At 40.5% G+C, this 15,000-nt stretch overlaps 1 protein-coding gene across 1 annotated transcript in view; it reads left to right on the forward strand.

Moving 5' to 3' along the window:
* irx4a (iroquois homeobox 4a) overlaps positions 1-6,656 on the forward strand; it is a gene marked incomplete at its 5' end in the record, with an annotated part of 7,098 nt that extends 442 nt beyond the window's left edge. Inside the window, 4 exons of the mRNA XM_079504211.1 lie at positions 206-457; positions 935-1,038; positions 3,086-3,396; positions 5,859-6,656. Coding sequence (XP_079360337.1) covers positions 206-457; positions 935-1,038; positions 3,086-3,396; positions 5,859-6,565 — 1,374 coding nt within the window. The 3' untranslated portion in view covers positions 6,566-6,656. The remainder of the gene's footprint in view (positions 1-205; positions 458-934; positions 1,039-3,085; positions 3,397-5,858) is intronic.
* Positions 6,657-15,000: the final 8,344 nt, after the last annotated feature.

A 15,000-nucleotide genomic window follows, 5' to 3' on the forward strand; every position in this document is an offset into this window, starting at 1 on the left:
GTGACAGAATGTCAACATTCTTCTCATGCTGTTGTGAAATATAAAACTGCATATTCGCTCATTTCGGACACATTTTTATAGTGCGCGCTTTTCATCCCAAATAGGCTACTGAAATTAATTTAAAAAATAATAAATAGGGGTATTCAACGTATTTTCTTAAAGGATACAAATAACTTTTTCTTTCACTCTTCTTTCGTTTTTCCAGTTCCTAATGACAACCAACTCTCTGACAACTTGCTGTGAATCCACCGGCAGATCCATAGCGGACCCCGGAGTCGCGGCGTCCGCGCAGACCCCGGTGTACTGCCCCGTGTACGAGAGCCGGCTGCTGGCCACCGCCAGGCATGAGCTCAGCTCGGCCGCGGCTCTGGGCGTGTACGGTAACCCCTACACGAGCGGCCAAGGCTATGGGAATTACGTTACTTATGGCACGGATGCCTCTGCTTTCTACTCTCTGGTAAGCCGTTTATCTGATCGCTCCCTTGGCATTGATTAATGGGAACGGCGGGGAGTAAAGACTTGACAGTTTAACCAGGCGTGCATCTCAGACCCGAGGCTTATAGCCTCCTGTGTTTATGTATTTTCTTTTCTTTTATTCCTCAATTAAATTTATTATACGTTAACTTCTGGGACGACTTGGTTTGTTTGACTTTTTAATTAAGCAGAATTCATAATATTTTTGGAAACATGGTTCCACGTTTTGTCGGGTTTGTGTATCCAATTATACAGATTTATTGTGTTTCATTAGCTAGCTCCTAATCTAATTTACCCCCAAAAATAATTACAGTTTGCATTTAGCCTACTGAAAAGACAGCACTCTTTAATTAACAGCATAGGCTAATTTGCACCCACATAAATCATGTCCTTAATTGGGTAAACATTCGATACCTTTTTATTTTACATTTTCAATTAAAAGCGTTATTTGTGATTGCAGGGTGCATTTGATACGAAAGATGCCTCTGCGTCTGCGCATGCGGGCATAACGCAGGCAGCATACTACCCTTATGATCCTACCTTGGGACAGTATCAATACGACAGGTATGTGACTTTTCTATACTACTTTGCTTCTTGCTTAATGTGGCCATGAAGTTTGGATGATGGTGCAAATAGAATTCCTAGCACTTTTGTCTTCAGTGTGGTGATATTGCATAGCTGATATGATACAGAAAAGCAAAATCAAATTACAATTTGAAGAAAACAATATATCGACTTATGTGGCATTAATAAATGTTATAGACATTGTTTTACACATATAGACTAAAGAACATGCCAACTAAGTCCAGCAAGGTCTCCCAGCAAAATAGTTCTTTGCATGTGATGCATATATTCTGTCATGGACTCATGGGCAACTACACCCTTCAATCTTTGAGAAAAAGGTCTAGATTATTTTTCATCTCAAGCAACAACTCAAGGCAATTATCTTACTCAAATGTTTCTTCATTAATGGTTTGTGCCAGAAGGACAATGACCCATTCAGAAAGACATAAAGAGGCCACAAAGTGACAGATTCTATAGCAATTTGTCTGAAAGTGAAATCTTATTACAGGCATTTTGCTTGTGGTGTTGTAATGTACACCACCAAGAGCAAGGGCACAGATGATCACTTATAACCAGTAGCCTGCTTTCTTGTGATTGGCCTGCATGTATACGTGAATCATGAAAAACTAGTAAACTATCAGCTAAAAAAGCACCAGAACAATAGAAAACGCAACTAATGAATACATAGATAAAAAGATGATGGTTTTATTTATTTATTTGAATCTGAAGTTTAACAGGGTAAGAAAACAAGCACTGTTATTCAGTCTATGCAGGCCAACTTTTACTGTCCTGAGGGCTCATCTTTACGCTCAACCAAGCAATTTTATAGCCTATTTTATCTGAGGATGAACAGCACAGGGTGGAGAAAGATGTAACACTCCTTTTGCTAGTCTCCTTGTGACTCCCTTAACAGTGTTTGACCTGTGTTACGATACAAGGCAATAAAGGCCTCATAAAAGCCTCCCTTGAGAGTGTTTTTGCAGCTTGCTGCTGAGTGTAAATTGACACTGCATTTTAAATGCTAACATTTGCGGGAGAAGACAGTAATGGTATTCTTTTGTATGAGATTTCATATAGGCAGTGCACCGTGTATGGATAAAGCTGCAGAAGAAAGTATTGTTGAGCTGAAAATGACTTTCATTTAAACACATCATCATCATTTTTATTTATATTCCTGAATTATTTTAGGAAGGCAGAAATTGAACAACACTGTTTAATGCATATATCAACGCATATTTTGTGATGTCTCATTATTCAAGAATAATTTACTTGGAATAGTAATGATTTTACAGATATATTTACACTGCAGCTCAAAGGATATTGAATTGTCACTGGGCTTTGTGGGTATAGTAACATGCAACTAAGTCAAAGTCCACATCTGTTGTTGAATTTATTCATTACATGTTGTTGTGGTTACATCCAGGGCACGCACGCACGCACGCACGCACGCACGCACGCACGCACGCACGCACGCACGCACGCACGCACGCACGCACACACACACACACACACACACACACACACACACACACACACACACACACACACACACACACACACACACACACACACACACACACACACCTCCTATATCAATCCCAAGTCATGTCCCAGTTACAGATGTGGGTTGGTGGTTGGTGTAATTTCTTCCAGTCTTTTCATAAATTAATTTACCCAATGATACCGGGAAAATGATTTAATGGTGGATAAAGCTTGGCACCTCAAAAGTAACTATGTGTCTATGGCCTTGCCTTTTCACAAATAGGCTGGTATGGCTTGTCATTTGCGCACCCCCATCACTATGAGGCACATAGTGTCTCTATAAAGATTAGTCTGACATTATTCGCAGTGTCAGACATTTTAATTCGTTTATTTTTTATTGTGATTTTGAAAATGCTAAACATTGACATCATCAGACGCAGGTCATGTGTTAAATAATCCATTTGTAAACTCTCAGAGTTGATACTCAGGATTTTATAGTGTAGACAGAAAACATCTGGTCGGCTAAAAACACATTCCTGTTATGGGTGCTTGTCTCCAATTATAGGTATGGGTCCATGGATGGTAGCACAAGGCGGAAGAACGCTACCCGTGAGACAACCAGCACGCTGAAGGCCTGGCTGCAGGAGCACAGGAAGAACCCGTACCCCACAAAGGGAGAGAAGATCATGCTGGCCATCATCACCAAGATGACCCTGACGCAGGTCTCCACCTGGTTCGCCAACGCCAGGCGGAGGCTCAAGAAGGAGAACAAGATGACGTGGCCGCCCAGGAACAAGGGATCGGATGAGAAGAGGTACGATGAGGACGAGGAAGGATCCCAGGAAGGCCAGATAAAAAGCGAGAACAATGACGATGGTTGGTATCAAAAGTTTAAACTTATCTTAAAAATAAGCTGTTCTGTTATGCATGCATGCATATATGATGACAATGTCTCAGGCCTCATGTTAAAGTGTAACACTTATCTAAAAGATCATTTAATAGATTGAAGTACTAGTAAAAATTTGCATCCAAAGGCCCCATTGTGCTTGGAAAAATGAAGTGAACTCTCACTGCAGTGGTAAGTGGTGCTGCATGCTACCACAGTGGTAGAATGCAGCAACACTTTTTTAATGATCATGATGATGACAGAAAGCCAGCGTTCTAAAACTCCAAGTGTATTCCAATGTTTTTGTCTACTGTAATGTATAGGCCAGGTCATATACAGATTTTGATAGAATATTGAACCGGACCATTATTGAAATCTCTAAACAATTATGTTACCATGGGTCATGATTATAACAAATCAAAATTCCAAACAGCTTTGCTTGAATACATTTTTGGATAGAATGAGGATGTGTTTTACAGTAATTGCAGCAGTGCAGTGCTTTACTGTATATTGTGGTTAAGAACAGAAAGTGTTAAATGCCTCTTTGATCTAATGGTAAAGTTTTAGCTGAGCTTTGTCATCTATGAAAATGTGTTACCTTGCTAATAGCCACATCAAGTAAATAACACAATCTGCCATATATTATTAACATATCAATGTATCTATGTCTTTATGTGGATGGTTAGACTACTGTAATGTACTATTTTGCAGGTCTTCCCCCAAATAAATCTATTATTGTTACAAAGACTAAGAAAGTTGAACATATTACTCAAGTTCACATGCAGGCTTCCAGTGAGTAATAGAATTGATTTTAAAATACTGTTGCTTGTTTTGAAATCAGTCAATAGTTTAAAATCACTCAAAATACATCTCGAACTACTTGCTTTCACAATGCAACCCCTAGGTCATGTGTGACTGGTCTGCTACAGTAACTTTTCACAGAGTTAAAACAACTGGGTGAGGCAGAGGGTATAAAGACAGCATGTTAGCATAACGATGATGACATTTCCGCTGCGTTCTCCAGTATTCAGGCAGAGTGCTAGACAAACCTTCAGATTTAAAGGCATATTTCTCTTTCGAAAAAACGTTTCGTCATTTTATCATATACTCTATGTGAACACCCCAGACAGTTTTGAAGTTGCTCGATTCAGTATTTAGGTATTTCATATTCATTTTAGCTGCCCGCACCCCTCCTAAATACAAACCCATGTAACCATAAACTCCATTTTAACATCGAAAACACCCGTCCTTTTTTCTGGTGACTGATACTGCCCTCATAATACGTGAGGTCTCCGGGGGTTTTTGTATTGCTTTTTTCATTGTGGGCTCGAACCAGCGAGCACACACTAGTTCTCTACAGCCACTTTTTTGGCATCTAACTTCTTCCACATACTTTGTTCTAGAAATCTAGTTCAAACTTCAACATGTTCAGCTATATGCAGTTTTTTACGCTTGTATTACAATTTTTTATTTTGTCAACGTTTTTTGCATGAGGAAGGGTCAGATCTTTCTATAGGTTCACACAGAGGTGCTATCTGTGGTTGCTATAACAACACATTCAAACCTCTGCCGCTTCCTGGTGCGGCAGTGAATACGTCACCATCCATCATCACGGTGCCAATGGTCCATTTTGTTTGTATTTTTTTTTATACATAAACATTGCAGGTTATCAGCGTGCCCACACAGTTTCTGCAGGAACTGCTTTTCTGGTTATTTTTAATATTTAAACAAATATCAAACCAATTATTAAAAATAAATTAAAAAAGGAACAGGTGTTTTCGATGAATCTATGGTTAAAATGGAGGCTGAAGTTAACAATGGGTTTGTATAGCAAGGGGGCGGAGCAGCTAAAAGGAGTTAAAATATCAAATAACTAAATACTGAATCAAGCAACTTAAAAACTATCTGGGGTGTTCATATAAATAAGCCTGAGAGATGAGATGACCAAAAGTTTTTTTTTAAAGTGAAATATCCCTTTAAGTCCAGGCTAATAACTTGTGTTCTCCACTGCTTTTGTCAACATTTCAGCAACTTAAAAGTGAACTTTGGCCTTTATTGTCTTTTTATTCTTTATTGTTTAAGCCCAATGTAAACATCCTGAATTGCCTTTATGCATGAAATGACTTCCCCAGACTATAGAAGTTATAGAACCCAGGTGAATCTCTCTCTCTCTCTCTCTCTCTCTCTCTCTCTCTCTCTCTCTCTCTCTCTCTCTCTCTCTCTCTCTCTCTCTCTCTCTCTATCTATCTATCTATCTATAACCTTCATAATGTATTAATCATTACACTGGCATTGAAGGAAGGCTACATGACTGTTGCAATTTGATCATTATGTAATAGGATTTATTTTATTTTTTATTTTGTGTTAATGGGTTCAGTCTGGGTACAATATTAGAATTGATAACGCCTCACATGGTGATATCTCTGACATGCCCACTCGTTTAATTTCCCAGACAACCGGAGCCGGGATGATAAGGATCTTCAGCTGAGCGACTTGGACGATTTCGACACAATCGAGTCTGAGAGCTCCGAGTGTGAGCTCAAACACCAGTATCACATGAACACCCACATGACGACAACGGACTGCCCTTCCGACCACATAAAACACACGTCGCTGAAAATATCCATTCCCGTCTCCCTCGGGGAGCAGGACTTGTCCAAAAGCTGCCTGAAATCGAGCCCGGATAGTTTCGAACAGGACAACAGACAGCAGGCAAAGACTTGTTACCAGCAACAACAACAAGGCCACCAAATGCTGGACGGCAAACCCAGAATCTGGTCTTTGGCCCAGACCGCGACATCTTTGAACCAGACTGAGTATCCGTCGTGCATGTTGAGGTGCCAGACGTCATCGCTCACCCCGTCCCCCGCCGCAACTTCCCCCGTGAACAGCATGGACAGACAGGATTCGCCGGTCACGACTCTGAGAAACTGGGTGGACGGGGTTTTCCACGACCCCTTGTTCAGGCATAGCACTTTGAACCAGGCGCTGACCAACACCACCGTTTCTTGGGCCACGACCAAAGGCACGATTCTGGAGAGCGCTGTAGGAAACTGCAACGCCATCAAAGGACACACGGTGTTACAACAGCATCAAGATTCCGCCAAAGACAGTGCCATGACTTTCCCAAAAACTGTTAATAAACTTTTCTGCTCTTAACAAACCAAATTTTCTTTTACTGCAAAAACAAAAGACTTTTGTGAGATGTTACTGTTTGATTGAGCGTCGAACTATAAAGTGACAAAGTGGAATGGCATTCAAGTTGGATAGCCTACAGCCGCGTTTTCATGTTTCCATGTTTTATTATTTTCTAAAGCAATTATATATTTATGTACTATTATATTGACATTTCACATGAAAAAAAATTCTGGATATTCCGTTCCAACGCACGCACAAACTATTTAAATGTATAGGCCTAACTTAAAGTTTACATCTGGAAAAAAAAGAGTTTACAGGATTTTCTTTATTTTATTTTTTTGTTCTTTAATATGCGCATGCAAATGTTATTGAATATTCTTTAGATCTCAGTCGATGAGTATCACTTGAAAGAAAAAGAAGAAAAAAAAGTCTCACAAATGCACAGCTCTCCTCAAAGGTGAAGGTGAGCGTTTCAAGTTTCATGTTCACTGAAAATAAAAGTTTGGTTTCTGAAGAGCGCTTCTGATGTCGCGTGCTGTCCATGGTCCTGAAGCAGGGTTACGCTTTCTCACCATTCCTTTTAATATTCTATTTTATTATTAGGCTATGGTTTATTTTTGTACTTTGATTGTTTATAAATTCAATTGCGTCCAATCTTTGACAAGGCCTTAGAGGCCTTTTTTTTTAGATTATTGGGTTTGCTTGCCTACTTTAGTAGGCCTTTTAAAAAACACAAAAATGCTTAAATATTTCCCCTTAAACCCATTATCACATCATACCTTCTATATAGAACATATGGGTCTGCGCTATTCGGGAGAAATAGTCTCATTCAATGACAGCAAGAAAATGAGACGGTTCAGCCCTCAAGACAGAACAATATCAGTATCTAAGATCTGCCTCATTAATTCCCTCTAAACAGGCTGTAATTGGGATGTTCGCAGTCATATTTCATGTCAGCCTATTGATTTCCCCCTCTTCTCTCTCTCCCTCTCTCTCTCTCTCTGATAATATTATCGAAACATCTCAACCTCATCCATGATGCAGCTGTCAGAAGGGTAAGTTATTCGCCATACAACCGTTAATAGGTTCAAACGACGGGCCCGCAAATAATTTGAAGTGAGTTTTCGTTTTGACAATAACCCTTCAATTTATGTGGGGGCTCAAAGCCTTACTCTCGATTCTTCGGCTGAAAAGTGAAAGGGCTTTGCGGGAGAGGCAAGCACGTCGCATAAAAGTGAAAAGGGCAAAGGAACTCGAATTAGTTGTTGTAGATAAAAGGGCAAAGGGAAAGGAGTCAAGGGTACTTGACAGTAATGGCGAAAGTGGAGCTCTCGGGGGACTATGTCTGTCCTGTGAGAGAGGAAAGGGGGGGCTTCAGTGATGAATTTTAATGGGAAAAGCACAAACGATTGAGATCTCCCCCTTGAAGAAAGTGCTATGGTGGACAAAAGGGATTTTCTATTTATCCGAGTCAGGATGTATGTTTTTATTTGCGCTCTCAGGTTGGAAAACCTTGCCTGCAGCATCTCTAGAGCAAAGTTGACATGGACGTAAAGTAAATTCACGGGAGGGGCAGACATGTTGTCTGGTGATATTGTTTATAGGCTATATATCTGACAGGAAAGTGTTTGCTATTTTAACACATACATCTTGGGGTGTGTTTCACGTTATGCTGCAACTGCCCACTTTTAAAATCATCTATTAATGTAGCCTATATTGATTGAAATGTGTAAAAAAAAAAAAAAGAAAGAAATACGCATTGGTCTAAACGCTCTGCCGAAAAGACAAAATAGCCCTGTCATTGAATTAATTCAATAGGAATTTTATTAGACTATCACATGCACTTAATGCGTCTTTTATTTAAGAGAGAGAGAGAGAGAGAGAGAGAGAGAGAGAGAGAGAGAGAGAGAGAGAGAGAGAGAGAGGGAGAGAGAGAGAGAGAGAGAGAGATAGAGAGAGATAGAGAGAGAGAGAGAGAGGGTTATATCTAAATCATTCAACCGTGGCCAATTCGAATACATGGGGGGAGCGGGATGGTAAATTAACAGGGGCTTTTTACATAGAGACCAAATAAAACTGTAATCAGCGACGCGTTACTTTTCATTAAGCGGGTTTGACAGGAGCATATTCAGCCCTCCGACGAGGGAGTGAGGTCTGGGCGAAATAAACTGCTCTCGAACCGAGAGTCATAAGATAATTCCTTAAGCTCCATTAACAACTCTTAGCCGCAGGAAATGGGCTCCCCTGAAAACATCTCCAAATCTAAAAGCTTTATCGACCTGGCAAACCTCGGCTGATGGCTTCTCTTTTTTTCTCTCTCTCCTCTGCTCTCTCCCTTTTCTTTTTTCAACTTAAGGGACAGAAACGTCCAACTGAGGTAATAGACTTTGACACAACACATTAAATGGGAAATAAGAAAGGAGAGAAGAAAGGCCACTCTTAAACGCCACTTAAACGTTAACAATTAGATGTTTAAAACGTGAATAAGATATAGGCCTTTGGCATATCATCCCTGAGTGATGGGACACTTAACCCAATGACTTTCCCAGTCTTAAAAAGAGCAATGCATAATTGAGCACAAAATGCATCTTTTAGTAGTTGAGCCGGAGTTGATTATTTAAAGGTAATGAAATCAAAATCTCAGCCAAACCATAGTTTCCTCACAAGTACTACAAGTTATTCCGTCGGTCCTTCCTTCCTTCCTTCCTTCCTTCCTTCCTTCCTTCCTTCCTTCCTTCCTTCCTTCCTTCCTTCCTTCCTTCCTTCCTCCCTCCCTCCCTCCCTCCCTTCCTTCCTTCCTTCCTTCCTTCCTTCCTTCCTTCCTTCCTTCCTTCCTTCCTTCCTTCCTCCCTTCCTTCCTTCCTTCCTTCCTTCCTTCCTTCCTTCCTTCCTTCCTTCCTTCCTTCCTTCCTTCCTTCCTTCCTGTGCACAAGCATCCTGCCAAGTATGTTTTGCTATACTGGTCCTGGTCCTTCTAAACCATGGTATATGTAACACTCAGCAGCACAGGGAATCCCCAGAGAGGCTGGGTCAGGTTAATACTGTTGTGACCCTGAGCCATAAATATATTTACACATCATTACACACACACACACAGTCACACACACACGCACGCACGCACGCACGCACGCACGCACGCACGCACGCACACACGCACGCACGCACGCACACCGTCTTAATTGAATATTTAATCTATTCATTGACCAAGTTTAATATGATGAGAAAGGAGGTAATGTGATCAAAGCTTAAATGAAAATACAAAGCATGACCAAGCCCAAAGACAGAGAGAGAGATCATACACAAATGAACAAGCACTCACCCACTAGAGACACATCCAGATGCGTGAAAACACACACACACACACACACACACACACACACACACACACACACACACACACACACACACACACACACACACACACACACACACACACACACACACACACACACACACACACATGGCGTATAATAAAAATGGTGTTTAATAAATACAGTTACCCTTTGTGTCCCTATCAGCAATCAATGGAATGGCCTTTTATTTCAAGTAAAATGAAGCACATTAGGGTTAGAAAATATGAATTCACAGTTCTAATAAACAGCCTGCAGGTGTGTATAATCATATTTGAAGAAAATAATATTTTTGTTAAAGGTTTAAATTATATCTAAATGTCATTTGCTATGGATGCTGGCTCACTTGAACTGCCCAGTTAATAATATATTGATGCAAGCAACATGCATACAAGAGAAAAGGCAAAGTAGGCTACTGTATATTGTATAGCATGTGTACTAGTATAGATTTAATATGTCTTTTCTGTATGTTGCAGTTCTTCCTAAAATGTTGCCATTGCATTAAGCCCTTCACCATTGAATAGCTCTCCCCAGTGTAGAGAACACACCACCCCACTTTGAGATCTGAGGTGCCACTTCCGATTCCCATTCCAGTGACTGGAAATGGACTTTGAGTAGAAGGCGTGTGTGTGTGTGTGTGTGTGTGTGTGTGTGTGTGTGTGTGTGTGTGTGTGTGTGTGCGTGTGTGTGTGTGTGTGCGTGCGTGCGTGCGTGTGTGCGTGCGTGCGTGCGTGCGTGCGTGCGTGCGTGCGTGCGTGCGTGCGTGCGTGCGTGCGTGCGTGCGTGCGTGCGTGCGTGCGTTTGAAATTGTGTGCACACCTGGCAAATTTGTGTATGTGTGCCCACTGCCTATACATTTATGCGTGTGTGCAGAGCCCTGTCACCACCAGGACGTGACACAGTGATGGGCCTTTAGGCCCCAGTGACTGGCCCCTATCAGCCCCTAGCTGCCATCACCTCCCCGCAGTCATTCCACAGGTCAAGAGGTTTGAGCCTGAGGGGCATTGCTAGTCACTACACACACTTCAACCCTCTCAGCTTTCACAGCCGAGTCTGTCTGACTAACTGACACTAAGATACAGAGGACACGTTTCTATTGATAATATAGTATCACATTTATTGTTGATCACAGGATATTGAATGCAGAAGTACTGTTTTGTCACATTACTTCAGGTAGAACGTGTGTGTGTGTGTGTGTGTGTGTGTGTGTGTGTGTGTGTGTGTGTGTGTGTGTGTGTGTGTGTGTGTGTGTGTGTGTGTGTGTGTGTGTGTGTGTGTGTGTGCGCGCACATGCGTGCGTGTGTGTGTGTGTGCGTGTGTGCGCACATGCGTGCATGCGAGAGAGAGACTAAAAGTTTGATCATATACACCAACATTTCTTCCTATTATTCGAAACTTGTAATGGATGTATAATGCTGTTATAAGCTGAAAAATTGCTGCTCCACTACAGACTGCATTTACACAAAGATTTATTGGATGTATGACCTTTTTTGTTACTGTGAAACTTATTATTGTACAGTAAGCTTATGATAAAAAAGACAGAACTCATGAGTCAGTAAATGTGTCTATAAAGTAGTAGTTTCTATTTGTAATGGTATACAGTAAGCACAATCGCATTTTCACTTATCAAGAATGACACACTATTGTACGTGATTAGACTTAGGAACCAGCTTACCAAATCTCAATAGCATATTGGACAAAACCTCAAGCCCCCTGAATGTTGGTTCTCATAACAAGCAAGTCCTCTACTCCTTCTGCGAAATTGCAGATACCCACCCATCAACTAAAGCACTCTTTAGGGCGTAACACATGCTGAGGAACATGCAGGTGTCGTTAATTCAGCAACAGTAATTAATTGATTTCCCACCTGCATGTCATATGCCCCACATACACACTCCATGCAGGACAAAATGTCATACGTTTCATCTTCTTTGAGAATGGAAGAGTTCAATAGCATGTCAGTGAACAGTAGAGAAGTGGCTGGTTTGACTGTAAATTGGAGGAACCGTCCCTGTAAATGACATTCTTCTGTTCATTTCTGAGCACAGACTGGAAGTGAGGTGTCTCCAAATGCCATCTCAATGTTTTGAACTGTAATTATGATAGCATAGATAAAATGATCATTTATTCTCAAAAGAAAATTGATGATACACAAATATGGTGTTTGTGGTACAAACACAAAAAAAGGAAAACAAGCTTTTCTTGGTTGATCTGAAAAACAAGCAAAGTAAAAACATGTAAGAGTAATTGCTAAAGGTCAGAGGAGACTGTGTTTTACCAACACATTTTGTGTTTATCATTCAGGACAGATCGATAGAATACTGTTGTTTTAAAGAACAAAAGCTACAGCAGACTTAACGTTGACCTTTGGTTCCATTTTCTATTGTGTTCTGAGAGTCCAGCAAAACATACAAATGAGGCCCTCAGGTTTTTTCAGGAAACAAAAGGTTATGAAAGGGCCCAAAGAAGTGTTTATATTAAACTGTGCTGAGACTACAGTATATTGAAAATGTTTTGCTATATATCTCAATAGATTTTAAATGATATTCATGCCCTAACCAGCATCGTAGTACCATGTTTGAAACAGCATCGTATGACCTATAAAGGCACCATAAAACAACAATCTAAAGTTCTAACCATACAATATTCAGTATGTACTTTATACTAATCACTAGTAGAAATTGAAATGTTGTGCAACATATTTGTGATACTGTCCTTAGTTGCATCACTTTTTCACAACTCCTGCCTGAATTGCCGAAACCTTTAAACATAATCTCCTTCAAATATTATAGGGAAATCAATAAGAGCACTGACATCCATGACATTTTCTTCAGGACCTGTGAATTTGCAGTTAGTCACATATCTGTGGAATGAGTCTTGTTTATTGTGCAATTGTATATTTTTACATTTTCAATAGTGGTTCATTTTAGCAATTTTAATAAACCACAAAGTAGTATAACAGTTAATAAAGCCCAAAATAGGTCTACGACTCCACAATAACTGGTCAATTCAAATAAATTATGTCTTTAACTGTTCGCAGTACCATGTTTGAAACGGCATCGTATGACCTATAAAGGCACCATAAAACAACAACCTAAAGTTCTAACCATACAATATTCAGTATGTACTTTATACTAATCACTAGTAGAAATTGAAATGTTGTGCAACCTATTTGTGATACTATCCTTAGTTGCATCACTTTTTCACAACTCCTGCCTGAATTGCCGAAACCTTTAAACATAATCTCCTTCAAATATTATAGGGAAATCAATAAGAGCACTGACATCCATGACATTTTCTTCAGGACCTGTGAATTTGCAGTTAGTCACATATCTGTGGAATGAGTCTTGTTTATTGTGCAATTGTATATTTTTACATTTTCAATAGTGGTTCATTTTAGCAATTTTAATAAACCACAAAGTAGTATAACAGTTAATAAAGCCCAAAATAGGTCTACGACTCCACAATAACTGGTCAATTCAAATAAATTATGTCTTTAACTGTTCGCAGAGTTACATTTTTGTGAAGGTATTCTCTAACAGCTAGTCGACCAAGGTAGAGAGGTTCCAAACATAGAGCCTCTAACAAGTCCCATGGAGAGGGGAAAAGAGACACCTCGGTGAGCCCACCGCTGCTGGGCTACAACATGTAGTGTGACGACTCAGTAACTCCAACAGGTCGACTTTAGACTATTTTAGGAGTTTTGAGAGACAGCCCGGCCAACTGTGAGGATGTGCTCTGACGCGCTAGGTACTCTCTGTCTGCCATGCGTCTCAATCAAGCCTAATGCCCACCTTCAGGGGTCTATCTCTTTCCCCCTTCGCTCATCTCCTTTTTCCCCTTTCTTGATTCTTCCCTCTCCTCAGGTGGAAAAGGGAGCATTCATTTCCCCTCCAAATTGTGATGAGTCACCCAAGCGATGTGGTTTCTTCCATTTTTAAATGACTCCTCGATTCAACAAGATGTACTTCCTCCACTGCTGCTATTCTTGATAAATCTTGCGGGAGAGGACAGACAGCCTCTTTGTTGGTGTGCTTGTAACTGCACTACAGTGGTCGTGACTGAGTTCTGTTTCCATGGGCTATCAAGCTAACTGGGACCTTTAGATGGTCAAGGCTCTTGGTTTGGTTTCCCTTTCTGCATACTATCAGTGTCCTGCTTGACAGCTGAACCCAATACATGGAGGTCAATGGGGAAATCAATCTTTTCCCCCAAATTGCTGAAGGACTGAAATGTGCAGACTGTTATGCTTACTGTAGTCTATACTTTGTTGTACGATGGTGTCGCTCACTCAAAATTGCAGATCTACAAGCACAAAACATTTCACCTGTGACAAAAGTTGTAACAGAGGGATATTGGATTGCTGAGGTGGAGTGCATTGAGCGCAACACATGTACTAGTACCACACGACTTGGTTACCCAAGCCGTGCTACCCGCTGAGTTGCCATGTGTCCAGGATCGAAAACAGTAGTCTACCTTTTGGTCCAAAGGTGAGTGACCTGAGCTCCTCGGACCCTTTAAAATTTAAGGTAGGCACACAGACTTTTATCCTACTACCCCATATAATTTCATATTATGCCTATTATTTTGCTTTTTCATTTGAGGGCGTGAATGTACTGTAATACAATAGTAATACAACTGATTGTAAATCATTACTTGGCCCCAAAAGTAATATTGTACCATTATTTTATTACTTTTAATTGGAAATAATAATCTGTAAATATGACCTTTTGAAAAATATACAATGTCAAAATCCACACGATTTCCTACATTTAATAGAAGGTTCATGTCATCTCATACAGAGGATATGACAAACAGTCTTTTCCTCACATTATCTTCTTGAGTAGCCTTTATGTCTGGAGTTATGATGCTCTCTCCCACGAAGGTAGCAAAATACGGATTTGACTCTGCATGTCCAGCCCAGAGTAATCTAGTAAGAGAGTGGCGACACTAGTGTTGACTCCCATTGTAACAATGGAATGCGGAAGTGCTCATTCTATCTCAATGGGATAGTTCCAGTCATAGGAGCAATGTTTGGAACTATAGCCCATAGGCACCCGCTTTGCGACGAGATCAAAGCGTGTCGCTACTCTCCTACTCTACACT

This window comes from Electrona antarctica, assembly GCF_951216825.1.
Source record: "Electrona antarctica genome assembly, chromosome: 6".
Classification (NCBI taxonomy): domain Eukaryota; kingdom Metazoa; phylum Chordata; class Actinopteri; order Myctophiformes; family Myctophidae; genus Electrona; species Electrona antarctica.